Raw genomic sequence first — 17,773 nt, 5'->3', positions numbered from 1 at the left:
TGCAGATTCCTTTCCACATTTATACATGGCTTTTGTCAGCTCAATTTTGTACTCACTACACCACAAATGCCTCTAATATATCCCAATCGAGTTTCTATAGGTCTCAAACCATTCGTGTGGGTGACAATGTGTGACAGACGCGGACTTTGGCTGGTTGTCATAACGTCGGATGACGAGGGCATTGATCTCCCGCCATAAGCGTTACGTCGCTTTATGTCCCAAATCTGCAGCCGATCTTCACCAAAAGTTACGAGTACATCCCTATGAATGCTGTTGGATTGTTCTATTTGTACTCATGAAGCTATGTTCCTTTCTTTAACAATTAAGTTCCATTTCCAAAACATCCAAGGCCTGAGGGGTGCCCACATCTTAGGATGACTCCCTTTTTTCTTTATAGCACCCAAGGTAGATTACTGAAGAATGATGTTCTTAGAATGACTCCCTTTTCTGATAGCACCCAAGGTAGATTACTGAAGAATGATGGTTTCATGGTGACTCCCCTTTTCTTATAACATCCAAGGCCAGAGGTACCTTCTGCTAAACATATATCAAAACCTTCTGCTGAACAGTCATAACGAAACCTTCTGACGTGTATAAAAGGAGTTAGCGCAAATAAACAAGGTGTGTCATTCACTGAACCTGCACTCTGGTGGGCAGTTGATTGAATGCACCCTGAGACTCAGCACGTTGGTGTCTTGTTTTTTCCTCTCTCTTTGGACAAAGAAAACGAACACGCAAGGACGATTGAAGGTTCCATAATCTATTGAACATTGACATTATTTGACGTCCTTAACAGATGGTGACCCTGCGTCGTGATTTGTCCGATAGGAGAGGTTAATTTTGGTCATCAACTACTTGGCCTGCACTCACAACTAGAGCGCTCACAAACTAAGGTAAGCAGAGACCTTTTTAACAAAATTCTGCACATTGACAGTTACCAAATTATTTGTGAGTCCGAGACAAGTAATTTTTTCTAAATCATAAGTTTTGTGTGACTCGCGAGATAGAGAAATCCTACAACAAAGGTTGTGGAAGGTTAGCCTCCAATCACGACAGATTGGAGAAGGTTATCGCCCAGTGATGACTGGGGAAGGTTACCCTCTGACGACGGTCAGGGAAGATTTACCAATATTAAAAGGTAAATATTAGAAGTGAAGGATCCCTCTGGTTAGAGACCATGGAAGGTATTGCAGGACGAGACAAATACAGTGTTATTAATGTGTAGAAGTGAAGGATCCCTCTGGTTAGAGACCAGGGAAGGTCTTGCAGGACAATAATAATACAGTGTTATTTATGTGTAGAAAATTCTTTCAGGCATTTTTAGTACACGCCGAAAGAACTGTTAGGAGAATTCCGAAGTGAATTAAAAAGATGTATTAAGTGTGGGGAAACCCCCAGGAGAAAGGCGCCCCTGTGGAAGAAGCTTCCTTTCTCACACTTGAAATATCTGTCACTGAGACATTCACTTTTCTACGAATTCTCCCCATATTTATATGATGGAAGAAAAATTTTCGGCACGGTGGACGACTGGTTAGAGCGTCTGCCTCACAGTTCTGAGGACCAGGGTTCAATCCCCGGCCCCGCCTGTGTGGAGTTTGCATGTTCTCCCCGTGCCTGGGTGGGTTTTCTCCGTCACTCCGGTTTCCTCCCACATCCCAAAAATATGCTTGGTAGGTTAATTGACATCTCTAAATTGCCCCTAGTTGTGAATGTGAGTGCGAATGGGTGTTTGTTTGTATGTGCCCTGTGATTGGCTGGCAACCAGTTCAGGGTGTACCCCGCCTCCTGCCCGATGATAGCTGGGATAGGCTCCAGCACGCCCGCAACCCTAGTGAGGAGAAGCAGCTCAAAAAATGGATGGAAGGACATTTTGACAAATATTGTCAATTGGTAGAAAAACCCGAATTGGTATTGGGAGATTCAGGTCACGAAGGGGAAAAAGGTGGCAATTCACAAAGTTACTGTTACACTATACGGGACTAAGTTATGTAGGGGAGAAGAAACGGAAAAAGGAAAGAGAGAAAATAAGTCAGTGATTAGATAAAAAAGAGGAAGAAGGACAAATCAGAAAGACTGAGCCTTTGCTTCCTGAGTTACACCGTCTAAAAGACAGACTAGTTGTAGAAATAAAACTTCTAAAAAACAAAAAACCGTCCATCTTTAAGAAATCCGCAGTGAACTTTAAAACCGCTGAAAAAGAACAAGCTTTGTGTACAGTGATGAATGTACTTGCATTGGTGGGGATGATTGAACCAAAAGATGATGCCATGATTATGGCATGAAAAAAAGGAAAAAGAGAAAGAAAGGAGGATGAAATTGAAAAAAAAATAAAAAAATAAAAAATACATTTTAAAAAAAAACACCATATGCGCAGGCACCACAAACTTCCTCACTATACCTAGAACTAACAGTACTTCACTTTATGAAAAGATGGATAGAAAAAAAGACTTCTGAAAACAGTGAGATAGAACAAATGAAAAAAAACCTTGCTAAAACTGCAACTAGGTGCTGCCAGAGAAAATGTGTCAGAACAGAAAAAATAAAAGAAAAACCAGGCACAATCTGTCATGGCACCTCAGCAACTGTCGCAGGACCCGACGTGGGCCACTTTGCTACTACAGCAGCAGACTAGAGGGGGGTCAGAGGTGGTTTCAGGGGTCACTCCCGCGGCGCGAACTCCATAAGATGCTTCGCATGTGGAAAAACTGGACATGTTGCACATGTCTGTCGAGGCCCTGCTGAAGCACAGAGTAACTACAGTTGTTTCGCCTGTGGACAAGAGGGACACACTGCCAACTGTTGTCCCAACCTGCTGCCCAGAGGACATGGTGAAACAACAGGACGAGGCAGGGGAAATGTGCCAAAGAGACATTTTACAGAAATGTAATGCTGCCATTGTCTGTGCAGTACACGGACTTGACATTGTGTTTCCAGATGGAGCCATGCTGCCGGTCAAAGGAGACCTGCGGACACATGTGCTGGCATGTGTCCGACAAAAAACTGTGACTCCTGTTGCTGACATCTATTGGGGACTGCTCGACACGTGTCAAATAAATAACAGCGTGCTGCAGGCATTTGCGGAGTGGAAGCCGTGGGTTGTGTCCTTGGGACCATTCCTGCCACCCCCTGACCCTCCACATTGTACCTTGTTCTATGATAGAGAACACGATTTGATTTATCAACAAGAATTTTTGGAAAACTATCAGACACTCATGGTATTTTACCAACTGATAGAATAGTGGTGGGAGGAGAGGGTGTTGCGGCAGTGGTTGACCTGACATCAGATTTATTGCCTTGGTTCAAAATGCCATTTTCTGCGCCTCACATTTCACTGGCACTTAAACGAGAAGGATTAAGAAATCTGCCGGCTAACCTCAATTGGACACATGATGAGAAAGAACTCTTCATACAAATTAAACAAGAATTAAGTCAAGACATTACTTTGGTACTTCCTAACTATAAACTACCGTTTCATTTGGACATCTCTAACAAAACTTATACTGCCGCTGCAGTATTGTACCAACTAGTACGGGGCGAAAGAAAGGTACTACTACACACGAGTGTTTTGTTAGAACCAATAGTAGCACGTGCATCTGACTGCGAGAGGTATGCAGTAGCAGCTGCGGCTCTTATAGAAAAATGCGCACATGTGGTGCTTATGCAGCCGCTCTGCTACACACCACACACTCCACAACCGCTTTCATCAACTCATGACTATTTATCTTTTAAACAAGCGAAAAATTAAAATATTATCATTGTTACAACGACCGTTTACGGATGGTTGTTGTTATAGGAAAAACAATGGGGAACTAGTGGCTGGATGGGTTGTAATTGAACTAGTAGTGAACGAAAGGAGTCGTTGAACGTATGAATGCAACTTTAAAACAAAAATTGGCTAAATGCTGTGCACAGTCAAATATGTCATTGTTGAGAGCTCTCCCAATTGTGCTCATGTCCATCAGAGCATCTGTAAATAGTACACACAAACTCAGCCCTTTCAAATATACCATGGTTTTTCTTTTTCTTTTTCTATTCCTGGTCCAGGTTCTGGCTCATCTTTTGAGTCACTTTCTTTCTTGTCGCGACTGTCTTACTTTGATCAATTAAGAGGTGTTCTGTCCAGCTTTGCAGGCATCCAATCGGACGGCGATAAACCACCTGCATCTGTTTGGCCTCGAGTGATAAAGAAGAAGTGGTCTGAACCGAGGTGGACGGGACCGTTCACCGTGACTGTGAGGACTTCACACGCCTACCGACTTGAAGGAAAAGGGACTACCTGGTTCCTCAGGTCACAATGTCGTGTTGCCAAACCACTTTGATTGTTTCATTAGTGTTGCATTTTTTTTGCCTCAAGTTGCATTCGGCAAACAGGGGGAATTTAGTAGCCCACTAATTCATAGAGCAGGAGAAAGGGTACACATTTTAGCTTTAGGCACAGGATACACACAACAAAACCTGTGGATAGCCTACTTATAAGAAACGGCCCGACTTGGCAATTTTGGGGATTGTATAATGTATGCAGCCGCACAACCCACTGTATGTTTAGCTCCAGGACCAATTATGGATATTGATTCACTAAATTGCATGATTGAAATATACAAAATAAACCATAATGTTAGCGCTCGATGCGCCAAGTATGAGAATATGTGGCCAAAATTACCAAAAAGTACAGTACCACTCATGGCCCATTATGCAGAAGGAAATTACACTTGTTTAAAGCATGACAGAATTAACCAGAACAACTATGTGGGGGTATTTCCATTTTGTCATAATATAATGGATGTCACTACATGGGGAAATATTACGATATTGAGCAAAAGGTCTTTAGGTGATTTGGCATATATGTGTGAAATTAATGTAGTACGAGCTGTATTACCTGACAAATGGAAAGGGACATGTACGATGATTTCATATGTGGCGTCAACCACTGTAATTTTTGCCAAGGATCAAATAACAAGACCAAAAACAGAAACTAATGTGAGGTCAAAGAGATCAATCAGCGATAATTGGTCAGAGGACAGAACCACATACATAGATGGCATTGGAGTGCCCAGAGGAGTTCCAAATGAATACAAACTGATTGATCAAATTGCAGCAGGATTTGAAAATATGCCCATCATCTCTGCATTGTTCCCAGTAACTCCAAACAAGAATGTGGATAGGATCAACTTTGTTTATTACCATTTGCAAAGAGCAGTAAACTTAACCAGTGATGCCATTGAAGGCTTAGCTGAACAATTGGCCCCCACTTCCCTAATGACAATTCAAAACCGCATGGCCCTTGACATGATCCTTGCCGAAAAGAATGGTGTTTGTGCAATGTTTTGTCCACAATGTTGTACTTTTATTCCCAACAACACAGCCCCGGATGGAAAAGTAACGAGAGCCCTACATGGGTTACAAACTTTGGCTGCTGAAATGGCAGATTCAACAGGCTACGGTGTGGTTTGGAAAATGGAAACACCTTATGGTCACGGGAGTGGTGGAAAATAATATGAACCAGCTGGAATCACAGATGTTGATGACCTCCGAAGGAGCTCCTACTCCTGAAGTTCTGCTCACACAAGACGACGTCGTGTCCAGATGGATGAATTATTGATGAAGAATATACAGTGTCTTTTCTCTTAGCATGTTACGGGACTCAAATCAATATATGGGGAGGTTTTTGGCCTGTCTCAAGAGTAGTACTGCCTTATGAAGAATGCTTAGCTCATGACTACGTTGTTTATATATCCTCTGATAGCCTTCCACATACTGCTTAGGGTATGTTACATAGTTCCACTATGTAAACAGGGGAATTGTTGGATTGTTCTATTTGTACTCATGAAGCTATGTTCCTTTCTTTAACAATTAAGTTCCATTTCCAAAACATCCAAGGCCTGAGGGGTGCCCACATCTTAGGATGACTCCTTTTTTTCTTTATAGCACCCAAGGTAGATTACTGAAGAATGATGTTCTTAGAATGACTCCCTTTTCTGATAGCACCCAAGGTAGATTACTGAAGAATGATGGTTTCATGGTGACTCCCCTTTTCTGATAACACCCAAGGCCAGAGGTAACTTCTGCTAAACATATATCAAAACCTTCTGCTGAACAGTCATAACGAAACCTTCTGACGTGTATAAAAGGACTTAGCGCAAATAAACAAGGTGTGTCATTCACTGAACCTGCACTCTGGTGGGCAGTTGATTGAATGCACCCTGAGACTCAGCACGTTGGTGTCTTGTTTTTTCCTCTCTCTTTGGACAAAGAAAACGAACACGCAAGGACGATTGAAGGTTCCATAATCTATTGAACATTGACATTATTTGATGTCCTTAACAATGTCCACTTACACCTCTGAAAATGTTCCAATTTTATGAAGCAAGATGTTTTCCTCTCCATAGATGATCATTTGCATGAGACTTGCAAGGATGTGTCACTCAATGACATGTATATATCATTTTAATGATTTTAATGATACCACCCTAATAAATTAGCGATTTTTCAGCATTTTAAATTAGCGATTGTCAATTGAACATAATTTTGGGGTGCTAGCTACTGTTCATATGATGCAATGATATATTGTATGTATGACAGCAAAATAAGGTACTGTATACCGACTTGAACAAAGCGGTGTTTGGTAACTCAAGCAAGCTGTCTTTTTTTTTTTTTTAATTAAAAGTTGTCATTTTGGAGGTGGGGGGATTCCACTCGACAGCTACCCTACATGAGTGTATACTACCACGTTATAGTACTGTATCCTTTGTCCACGGCTGTACCGTGTCTCCAATCATTTGATTAGTTTTGTTTTGGTTTTTTTCCCAAAAAGTTGTCATTTTCATGGTGGGGGATTCTACCCAATAGCGACAATATATAAAATATGACTAATTACTGCCATTCTATATTTTAGTACGTTCCTTATCCCACAAGGGCTATGCAGTGAATTTGGTCTCCGCTTCTGCCCTCTACGTCACACCAAGACAAAGGTGCAGGTCGATTTTGGAGATGAAAGAGGGGCATTCAAAATGCAATTCGTTATTTACAAATGCTCCATAAATGATTGATATTATTTGAAATGACTGCCAGTTAATTTTCTTGAGCAAAAAAAATAAATACATAAAGACAACTTGTTGGTGAAATATGGACCATGAAGACCACATATCTCCTTTAAAAAGACAAAACAAAACATCTGAGCTGAGATGAAATTTGGAAGCTTTGATTTAACATCACTCACAGAAACTTTGCAAACAGTATTATTATTTACCTTTTCATTTTTTTGGGTTCATTCAGTAGCAATACTATGTATCTGCAATTATTTACCTGTGGTGAGACAGGTGTGACAGTCGCTTGAACTTCTGAGCCGTTTGACTGAGACTCTGTCTTGGAATCGGCCCTCTTGAGCATCTGGGCCATCGTCACAGTGCTGGAATCTCTTCTTGCCACAGGAGGCTGTAAAAAAACCCAATACACATTATGACCAAACAACAAGACACATCATTTCTTTCTTGAAAAAAATGGAAATGCAAAAGGAGGGGAACCTAATGAATGACAGATTCAATAAGAAATTAATTAACTGGCAAAATTATATTGATAACAATGATAAGAATGGATCAATAAATCAACCAGGGGGGGGGATAAAAACTGTTCAATCATTAACAGAAAACACCAACAAAGGGCAGCTGGGTGGGATGGATCCATGAGGTCATGTTGATGAAGGATGAAAATCATCTGTCTACCTCATGATACATTCCCTCTTCAGGAAGTTTCTCCTCTATGGGAGATTTGTCCATTTGGCCCATTAGACGTGCAGAGTAGAACCTCGATGTTTCCTCAAAGTCCTCCCGTCCCACCTCGGGCTGTCGCTCCTTCTCTCCCGAATAGGACACGCCTTTCGTCATGTCCTCCATGCAGGGATGGAGGTCTGTTATGACAGTGAAGTCGACCTCAGCTTCTAGGCTGGATGTGGAGCTGATTGTCATACTGGAGCACTTGCGCTCAATGCCTAGATGGGCCTCCCTCATGCAGGCCACAGTGTCCTGCTCCTGTTCCTCCTCTGGGACTACAATCGTCTGGGGCCTCTTGTCACTGAGCTCCTTCTGGGATGGGTACAGATACAGAGTCGCCACTCTAAGATTATGGTACATACTGTAACTGTCGACTGATGATGGCGATGGAATGTAATGGGCTTGAATGCATGATGGGCTTCACATAGATCTACACACTGTGCTATATGAATTATATCAGACACTGTGAGATGGTGAATGTGGAAACTTACAATAAAATAAAATCAATCTATTTGGAGAAACTGTATCAACAACTGTAAATACCAGATGCTGGAGGTACACTGTTTGTTGGTAAATACTGTATAATCCAAATCAAAGCTGCCACAGTAGTATTTTGATGTGAATGGAATAGTACTCATTTTAAAATAAGGTCCTAATTATGATGTACTTACAGCATCAATGAAAACACTGTTTTAGGGAGAAGAACATTCATTCATTCATTCATTCATCTTCTGTTCCGCTTCTCCTCACTAGGGTCACGGGCGTGCTGAAGCCTATCCCAGCTATCCTCGGGCAAAAGGCGGGGTACATCCTGAACTGGTCACCAGCCAATCGCAGAGCACATAGAAACAAACAACCATTCACACTCACATTCACACCGAGGGGCAATTTAGAGTCTCCAAGTTCCCCAAGCATGTTTTGGGGATGTGGGAGAAAACTGGAGTGCCCGGAGAAAGCCCACGCAGGCACGGGGAGAACATGCAAACTCCCCACAGGCGGGGCCGGGATTTTGAACTCAACGCTAACCAGTCGTCCACCGTGCCGCTGGGAAAAGAACAATGTAACTGAAATGAAGTTCTTGTGTAACAAAAACAAAAAAATTAATAATAGTTAAATACATGTTGTGAGTAACTTCAAATTCACTCTCAGAGACAAACGTATTTAAATTGGATTGTTATTCTTTGTAAATTACAGTATGAGTTCAACCAAATGCATGAATTCTTATTTTGAATCCCCACATCCAGTTGAAGCTACAGTAGATAGTCAGTGAAAACAATTACATACATCCATCCATCGATCCACTTTCTGAGCCGCTTCTCCTCACTAGGGCCGCGGGCGTGCTGGAGCCTATCCCAGCTGTCATCCGGCAGGAGGCAGGGTACACCCTGAACTGGTTGCCAGCCAATCGCAGGGCACATACAAACAAACAACCATTCGCACTCACGTTCACACCTACGGGCAATTTAGAGTCTCCAATTTATGCATGTTTTTGGGATGTGGGAGGAAACGGGAGTGCCCGGAAAAAACCCACGCAGGCACTGTGAGAACATACAAACTCCACACAGGCGGGGTCGGGGATTGAACCCCGGACCTCAGAACTGTGAGGCAGACGCTCTAACCAGTCGGTCACCGTGCCGCCCGTGGCCAGCCCATTTTCATTTAAGACTTTTTATTTTTTGAATGACGTTGGTAACTCGCATCTGCTGTCTTATCCAACTGCATCTTGTCACGAATGCCTATTTTCAACATTTGGCGTTCCATGTAGATAGATAGATAGATAGATAGATAGATAGATAGATAGATAGATAGATAGATAGATAGATAGATAGATAGATAGATAGATAGATAGATAGATAGATAGATAGATAGATAGATAGATAGATAGATAGATAGATAGATAGATAGATATTTAAGTAATTTAAGCCTCAGAAAAGAAGTCTGCTGCAGTTACTTGGAAATAATGTAAGTGAAGGGGTAGCGATTAATGGAATACGTAAGAATGAGTTTGAATACAAATAAACAACCTTGGCATCAATAAATGGGTCATCATAAACAAAGGGAGCAGAGACAGGCTCCTGTAGGTGCAAGCAGAAGAGATAGCACATTAGAACAAGGTGAAGTGGAATCAGGCCCTTAAAAACATACATACCAGTGACTGGGCCCCAAATACTTAAGTTTTCTCGGGCATGAACACAAATTAACTAACCGGTTCTGGTAACAATGTACCTGAAATTTTCATACTGTTATGACAGCAAAAAGGTGCATGAGCGGAAAAAAATAATAATAATACATAATTATCACAGTTTAACTTCAAGTCAGTCATAACGCTGGGTTATTAACCCGTTAATTTGAAAAATAGAAACGTTTTTAAAAAAAATAACACTTCAATTAAAAAATCAATTTTACCTCTTGTTGTACAAATTGGACAGATGGTGGAACGATCCATTATTAATACAACCCCTTTTCAGGAATGGGTTTGCTGGTGGTGTCAACAGATAATTTCCATCTTCTCTTTTTTTGGCTGATTCCTGGCTATTTGCATGTTTGCAGTGCCCTTGCCAATATGGTAGCATGTGGGGGAATCTCCTCCAGGGTGGCACATCCATCCACACCATGGCCAGGTGGTTAGTTGTGTCTCTCAGGACACTGTCAACAGTAGGGAGACAGGCCAGTACACCAACGAGAAGTGGAGGGGGCCATAGGAGGGCAACGACCTAGAAGCAGGGCCGCTATCTGTTCTGTTGTGCAAGAAGGAACAGTAGACGTGAATAACACATATACTGCATTTTTGTTCCAGTGGACCACTATGCTGATCGTGGGCCATGGATTCCTTTTGTCGCATGCTGAAATGTGTCAGCAGTTGAGGAATAAATTGATGCTACTGACTCGCCTGCCTGTTTACCAAACACAGCAACCTCATAATGTATCGCTATATCCACTGTTGCCATCACTGCACCACTAACTTTTCAGGAGCTGACTAATCCAGATCCAGGTCTTGGAGGAGAGCCCCCATGCGACCATCCGTTGGCTGACCGGGAGTATCCAAAGAGATTCTGGGCGTGGATAAAGACAAGTGGAGGACTATCCACACTTCTGAGCCTGGTCATGGGTTGTTGTCAGTTGGAACAGCCTGTATCTTGATGATTAGAGGCTGACATTTTTCAGGATGGGAGTGAACTTCACCTGCAATCGTGATTGGGCAGGAGGGGGAGCGAAAGTCCTCGGGAGCGGAAATTGTGATAACAAAGCCACGCAGTTATATTTTATTTGAACTTTAATCAAATCGATGTTTGAACATTTCCCCTGAGCATCGAGCTAAAAAATGCTCACCCGGGATTCGGATCAATTGGGGAGAGAGTAGGATCAAGCTTTGTGAGAGTGGGAGGGAGTGGGAGTAAACATCCATTCGAGTGTCAGCCTCTATTGGTAATCCAGTCTTCAACTGGTTAATGAGTGGGGTTTCCATTGTTTGTTTTTACATTACATTGTTTGCAGTTACAAAAAAAAAAAACTAATTAAAGTGAGAAATCCACTATCCATCCATCCATCCATTTTCTGAGCCTCTTCTCCTCACTAGGGTCGTGGGCGTGCTGGAGCCTATCCCAGCTATCATCGGGCAGGAGGCGGGGTATACCCTGAACTGGTTGCCAGCCAATCGCAGGGCACATAGAAACAAACAACCATTTGCGCTCACAGTCATGCCTACGGGCAGTTTAGAGTCTCCAATTAATGCATATTTTTGGGATGTGGGAGGAAACCGGAGTGCCCGGAGAAAACCCACGCAGGCACGGGGAGAACATGCAAACTCCACACAGGCGGGGCCGGGGATTGAACCCGGGTCCTCAGAACTGTGAGGCTGACGCTCTAACCAGTCGGCCACCGTGCCTGAAATAGTTAATAAAAGCATTTTTCACCTGAGCCACTACGAGAGGTGACAGAATGCTGATTAAGCCTAATCAGCTTCTGACACATCTTGCTATATTTTTAAATATTAATTTTTTTATATTTAGTGGCTATCCTATACATTCCCGCACTGGATCACTTGGTGGCGCTCTAAAATGATGTTGCGGAAATGAAGTATTTTACGAATGGACAGGGCTATATATGGACAGTGTGCAGGTCAACTGAGCCATTGAGAAAGGAGAAAGCATGCGGGGTTGGAAGGAGGAGGAGGAGGCCGAACAAGTGTTTAGCCTACGTCCTATCGAAGCGACAAAGACTTTGTTGTAATGCTGAATTCCAGCATTAGGGGGTGCCAGAAATCGCAGATTAGAGCTTTAAGATCTGGGACGTGTGATTTTCAGTAAGTGTTCCCTTTTTTGAACAGTAGATCCGAACATAAATCTCAAGCTTTATACCTGTATATCAAAATGTTGTATATATATATATATATATATATATATATATATATATATATATATATATATATATATATATATATACACACACACATGCGTGTGTTTGTGTGGGAAAAAAATATTTTTATACTAGTGGGAAATATTAAAAGGACAGACAATGAAGTCATGCAAACTATGTAATGATCAGATTTCAGCATTGCACAAGCAGTGGCTTTAAAATGACAAAAAGGACTAAATTCTGTTGAACAGCAAAATGACTGAGCGACGAGGTCTACATGTTGACAAGCACACTACATCTTATTTTCCTCATCTTGATTTGGTTGATGGTTGTTCGTGAGGTCGTTTGCACACAGAGGGAGCCAATGCAACACATTCTCAAACCTGCTTAATCCAATATATGATAAGAGTTGGATTTGGATGGAAGGGGGAAATTATGAAAGCTGTCAGGTCTATTCACTTCACATTCTTTTCATTACAGTGCCAAATGCATGCGTGCTCCTCATGATAACTACAGTGGAATGAAAGCACCAAATCGGAATAGCACAGAGCTATATGTCTGAAGGCTCACCGGCTGCTGGGCTTACACCAACAGAGGAACCTGTGTGCTGTTATCTTTTTGTCCAGGTGAGGTTACAGAGAATAATAGATGAATACTCATCTGACGAATCAAACAATTTTTGAATTCTCTTGATCCCTTTTAGTGAGCTCTACAGTGAACTGTGCCGAAACACTGCATTCATCTGTAATTTAGAAAGCTTGTGCTCTGTAAATGACAATTCTGTTTACCTTCTCCTTGGCAAATTCTATTTTTTCATTTGTGGGACAATATACAAATAGTATGCAACATGCAAATAAATAATGTTGTGTTCTAGCTTGACAATGCAGCAGAAATTGCTTTTAGAGCAATAACATATGAGCCTTAATTATCTTCTACAGTGGAACCTCTAAAGATGAACACCTGGAAGGTTGAACAAAGTGGAATTTGACGAACCAACTTTTCTGAGAAAACATGGTTCAAAAGTATGCAAAATGCCAGGGGTCGAATTATCATGCATGACATCATGTCAGATCGCAACATATCTTGCAAGTCTTTGGCTCAATGAGCATCAGGGTTAACACCACAAGAGCGCCTGCTTTTTCTTAGTCTTTTTTTTTTTTAATGCAACCACAGACCAGTGATGGCAACAAAGAAAATGTGATGACATCTATAGAACCAAAAATAGCACTTGATTACAACATAGGAATGAGGTTCCACTGTAGTTAGTTTCTTTGAGTTGAGGACTGGGGGAAGTGTGAATAAAAAACTAATTATAATGAAATTCCATTGCATTTTCCAGAATTCACAGGTGAGCTCTACAGATTTGCCAGACAGGGTGCAGAGAGTGATAGGGTGATTCGTTTGGGTGGCTAGCACTTAATGTGCTATCAAGATGAAGGTAAAGCATCATCCCTACTGCTCTTCACATTGAGTAAAGATGGATGACTGTACTGAACTGAAAGCCACTGAAAATGAAGCAAAAAAGAAAATGGCGTGCAAGTCTGAAGAAGCTCATGCGATGCTTTACTTCCACTGACTGAATAGCAGATGCCAAGGACAGTTACCGAGTATCTCTTCTTGACCGCTTCCTGGCTCTGCTCTCTGACAGCATTCCTGCTGTTCCGCAGTATTAGTCCAGATTCCCGAGCCTTCTTAGTTTTTACTGGTGGAGCTGGAGGAATTATTTTCGGAAGAGGTGAGGTAAACATCTGACTTTCAGAAGACCCACGGCAGGGATGATAACTGTCATCAGGATTCTCGTCTTGTGCGATTTTCTCTAAATTTACTTCAAATGCTGGATGAAGGGTGGCGACATCAGTCCAGTTGAGGTCTGAGGATCCCTCTGGAGAGCCGACCGACCAGCGGTATTCTCTTCTTAAGACACGCGTTTGCTCATCCTGTCCTACCCTGTCCCTGTCATCCTTACATGCTATGCTCTTCGATCGCTCTGGCTTTATAGGAACAATCCTGGTGATTTCTGACTGATGGCTGCCCGACAGTCGCTGGAGAGACGCCCTCTGACGTCTGTCTCCTATTAGACTCTCAATATCCTCTCCTCCAGAACTACTTATCTTTCTCTCATGTGTTTTGACCTGTCTCAGTTTTACCTCTGCTAGCTCTTTATTGTCAATAAAGCCCTTTCCTCTTATTATCTTTAAGCACTCCCCTTTTACACTTACTAATTGACTTGCATGGTCTATCTTCGCAGGTCCATTTATTTCTGACAGCCCAACCTGGTTCAAGCTTTGTTTGACTGGTCCTGAATCTTGGGTGGAAGCATCCTTGCTTTCTCCTGCCACTATGTCCGCCAGTATGCTGTCTTCATAGGCCTTGAAAGGCTGATTCTTTTGTGGTTCTCTATCAACTTCTGTCAACACTGCCATTGCTGATTGACAATCATTTGCTGTTTCAGAATTGTTTTCTGAATTGTCGTCTGAGTCTAAGCCCTCGTTTTCCTTTTCAGTAGAATCACTTGCACCTTTCTCGTGTCCAAGCTCTGGAGGCATTCCCAGGTTTAAGCTCTGGGGTGGCCTCTTTTTTCTCTGCATTGAAGCTGTGTGTTCCTTCATCTGATGTGAGCTGAGGGCCAAACTGTCCTTTGGTTCAGAGGTTGAACCTTCAGATTGTTTGCTTGGAGATTTATCTTGACACAAGTCTGCATTTGCAGATAATTGAATCTGAAAGCGACCTTTATTAGTGGGCCGCTGCTCATAGCACGCAGCTGCCTCTCTGGATGATTTTGTTGATGGAAATTCATCCATATTGCTTTTCATTTCTTTTCTGCCAGAGTCCGTTACATCAATATGCATAATCTTAGAGACATTTATCTCTTTTTCCTGCTTATTTTCGTCCCAGGAAGAATCAGATGTGTGAGACTTGTTATTTTCTTTCACTTTCCAGTCATGGTCTTGATGATAACTTTCTGGGTGTTCAATCAATACCCAATCCTCAGAGCCCTATATTGGTATAAATTAAACAAAGTTAGACAAGCCAAATATAACTACAAATTATGCAATCTCCATGACTGATGGAAGTTTTTGTCAACATGTTTTTAGATTCATGAGATTTTATTCCTATGATGGAGTGACTTCACCTAACTACAGATGGTATGAAGGGTGTCATATCATCACATGATAAAAAATTGAGAAACATTCAACCTCAGGTGAAGTCGTGAGATTCTTCTGGATGAACCCCTCAATAGACAGGCTATTAATGGGGTCTTTTCCCACCACTCGGCCCCCCAACTGGCCAGCACGAGGAAGGTTGAAAGGGAAGGAAGGACAGCCATTAGTACTCTGACTGAGTAAAAAGCTCGTGAATGAGCAACATATTATGAAAACATTAATAATTATTCTTGTGAAACCAAAAACAACTTTGATGTGCAACCCTTTCCTTGACAACTTCCAAAACAACAAACCAAAATAATTTGCAAAGCAAATGGCTAACTACTCGAATCAACTACCACCGGTGGATGAGTTTGACTAAATCTGTTCAGTCCCAAGACTTTGGGCCAATCCCAATTCTACCCCTTAGCACTTCCCCTTTCTCTTACCCCTTCCCCGTACCTGATGTTTCACAAGTGCAAGTGCAGTTTCGAGTGCAACCCACGCGCGCAGTTTTGAAAATGTACTGCAGTTCAAGTCGGGGGTGTCACTACGGCTGGTATTGGCTATGACACCACAGGGTGGAGTTTCCTCTGCATTTTTTGGCCATTTCCGGTAGCCGTTTTTACTTTCCTTTCAGTAACAAGGAACTAAGCAACAACAATGGCGACTGTGGAACAAGTGTCTGCTAGAACAAATGACCAGATGATACGTTTAATTATGCTGCAAAATCGATAAAGAAGGCGGCGGCTAAAACGGACCAATCACGAGAGATGATCTCCGTGGCGTTCTACGCGAAGCAACAATTTTTCCCCTGTGCACGTCAAGCTATGCAGAGGGGCCGCCCGGGCCAATTTGTTGATCACGTAATGCAATGCGGGCATTGTCGGCCGCGCAAGCGTGGGAGTATAAAGATGCCTTAAGAGTCCATGACTGGTGGGGAAAATATTATTTACAGCAGGAAAGTGTTTGGGGTGATATTTTTTTGCAGAGACCCAAATCCATGGTGACCCCTGACAACCAGTAATTGCAACAATACTATCTAAAAACACAAATCTGCTCTGACGCCTGTCAGCTAATCACATGATGAAAGCTCCTGCTTTTTATCTTCTTCTTCTTTTCCTTTCGGCTTGTCCCGTTAGGGGTCGCCAGAGCGTGTCATCCTTTTCTATGTAATCTTATCATCAGCATCCTCCTCTCTCACACCAACTGCCCTCATGTCTTCCCTCACTACATCCATCAACCTTCTCTTTGGTCTTCCTTGAGCTCTCTTGCCTGCCAGCTCCATCCACCTCATCCTTCTACCAATATACTCACTATCCCTCCTCTGGACATGTCCAAATCATCCAAGTCTGCTCTCTCTAATTTTGTCTCCAAAACTTCTAACTTTGACTGTCCCTCTGGTGAGCTAATTTCTAATCCTATCCAACCTGGTCACTCCGAGGGAAAACCTCAACATCTTCATTTCTGCCACCTCCAGCTTTGCTTCCTGTTTTCTATTCAGTCCCACTGTCTCTAATCCGTACATCATGGCTGGCATCACCACTGTCTTATAAACTTCGCCCTTCATCCTAGCAGAGACTCTTCTGTCACATAACACACCGCCAACCGTTTTAACCTGCTTGGACCCGTTTCTTCACTTCCTTACCACACTCACTATTGCTCTGGACTGTTGAGCCCAAGTATTTAAGGTCCTCCACCCTAGCTATCTCTTCTACCTGTAGCCTCACTCTTCCCCCTCCTTCCCTCTCATTTATGCACATATATTCTGTTTTACTTCGGCTAATCTTCATTCCTCTCCTTTCCAGTGCATGCCTCCACCTTTCAAAATGTTCCTCCACCTGCTCCCTGCTTTCACTGCAGATCACAATGTCATCCGCAAACATCATGTCTACGGGGATTCCAGTCTAACCTCATCTGTCAGCCTATCCATCACCACTGCAAACAGGAAGGGGCTCAGGGCTGATGCAGTACCACCTCCACCTTCACCTCCTCTATCATACCTAAAGCACACCTCACTGCTGTTATGCTGCCCTCATACATGTCCTGTACTATTCTAACATACTTCTCTGCCACTCCAGACTTCTACATGCAGTACCACAGTTCCTCTCTGGGTACTCTGTCGTAATTTTTCCCTAGATCTACAAAGACACAATGTAGCGCCTTATGACCTTCTCTGTACTTCTCCATCAACACCCTTAAGGCAAATTAATGCACCTGTGGTACTCTTTCTAGGTATGAAACCATACTGTTGCTCGCAAATACTCACATCTGTCCTGAGTCTAGCCTCCACTACTCTTTCCCATAACTACATCTAACATCCATCCATCCATTTTCTGTACCGCTTATCCTCACGAGGGTCATGGGCATCCTGGAGCCTAGCCCAGCTATCTTCGGGCGAGAGGTGGGGTACACCCTGAACTGGTCACCAGCCAATCGCAGTTCATCCAACATCTAAAAACTAAAAAATGTGAACACTACACTAAACAATACTGTTCAGTCAGTGGT

The 17,773-nt window shown here is 42.6% G+C and overlaps 2 protein-coding genes across 15 annotated transcripts in view; one reads left to right on the top strand and one right to left on the bottom strand.

Annotated features, from left to right (window-relative positions):
• LOC133483989 (contactin-4-like) overlaps positions 1-6,210 on the top strand; it is a 266,693-nt gene extending 260,483 nt beyond the window's left edge. The window contains exon 23 of the mRNA XM_061785986.1: positions 4,124-6,210. Coding sequence (XP_061641970.1) covers positions 4,124-4,182 — 59 coding nt within the window. The 3' untranslated portion in view covers positions 4,183-6,210. The remainder of the gene's footprint in view (positions 1-4,123) is intronic.
• Positions 1-17,773, bottom strand: part of LOC133483988 (band 4.1-like protein 1) — a 119,251-nt gene that overhangs the window by 20,596 nt on the left and 80,882 nt on the right. For 6 of the 14 annotated variants that reach the window (XM_061785974.1, XM_061785968.1, XM_061785967.1 and 3 more), the window contains 5 exons: positions 15,320-15,406; positions 13,727-15,118; positions 9,791-9,841; positions 7,719-8,078; positions 7,303-7,431 (listed from right to left, as the gene is read on the bottom strand). In XM_061785974.1, coding sequence (XP_061641958.1) covers positions 7,303-7,431; positions 7,719-8,078; positions 9,791-9,841; positions 13,727-15,118; positions 15,320-15,406 — 2,019 coding nt within the window. The remainder of the gene's footprint in view (positions 1-7,302; positions 7,432-7,718; positions 8,079-9,790; positions 9,842-13,726; positions 15,119-15,319; positions 15,407-17,773) is intronic. The other 8 variants (XM_061785975.1, XM_061785973.1, XM_061785976.1 and 5 more) reach the window with 8 other exon arrangements.

The sequence above is a fragment of the Phyllopteryx taeniolatus genome, chromosome 9 (genome assembly GCF_024500385.1).
Source record: "Phyllopteryx taeniolatus isolate TA_2022b chromosome 9, UOR_Ptae_1.2, whole genome shotgun sequence".
In the NCBI taxonomy this organism is placed as follows: Eukaryota; Metazoa; Chordata; class Actinopteri; order Syngnathiformes; family Syngnathidae; genus Phyllopteryx; species Phyllopteryx taeniolatus.
Note: the sequence above shows the minus strand (reverse complement) of the source record. Positions and strands in the feature narration are given on the sequence as shown.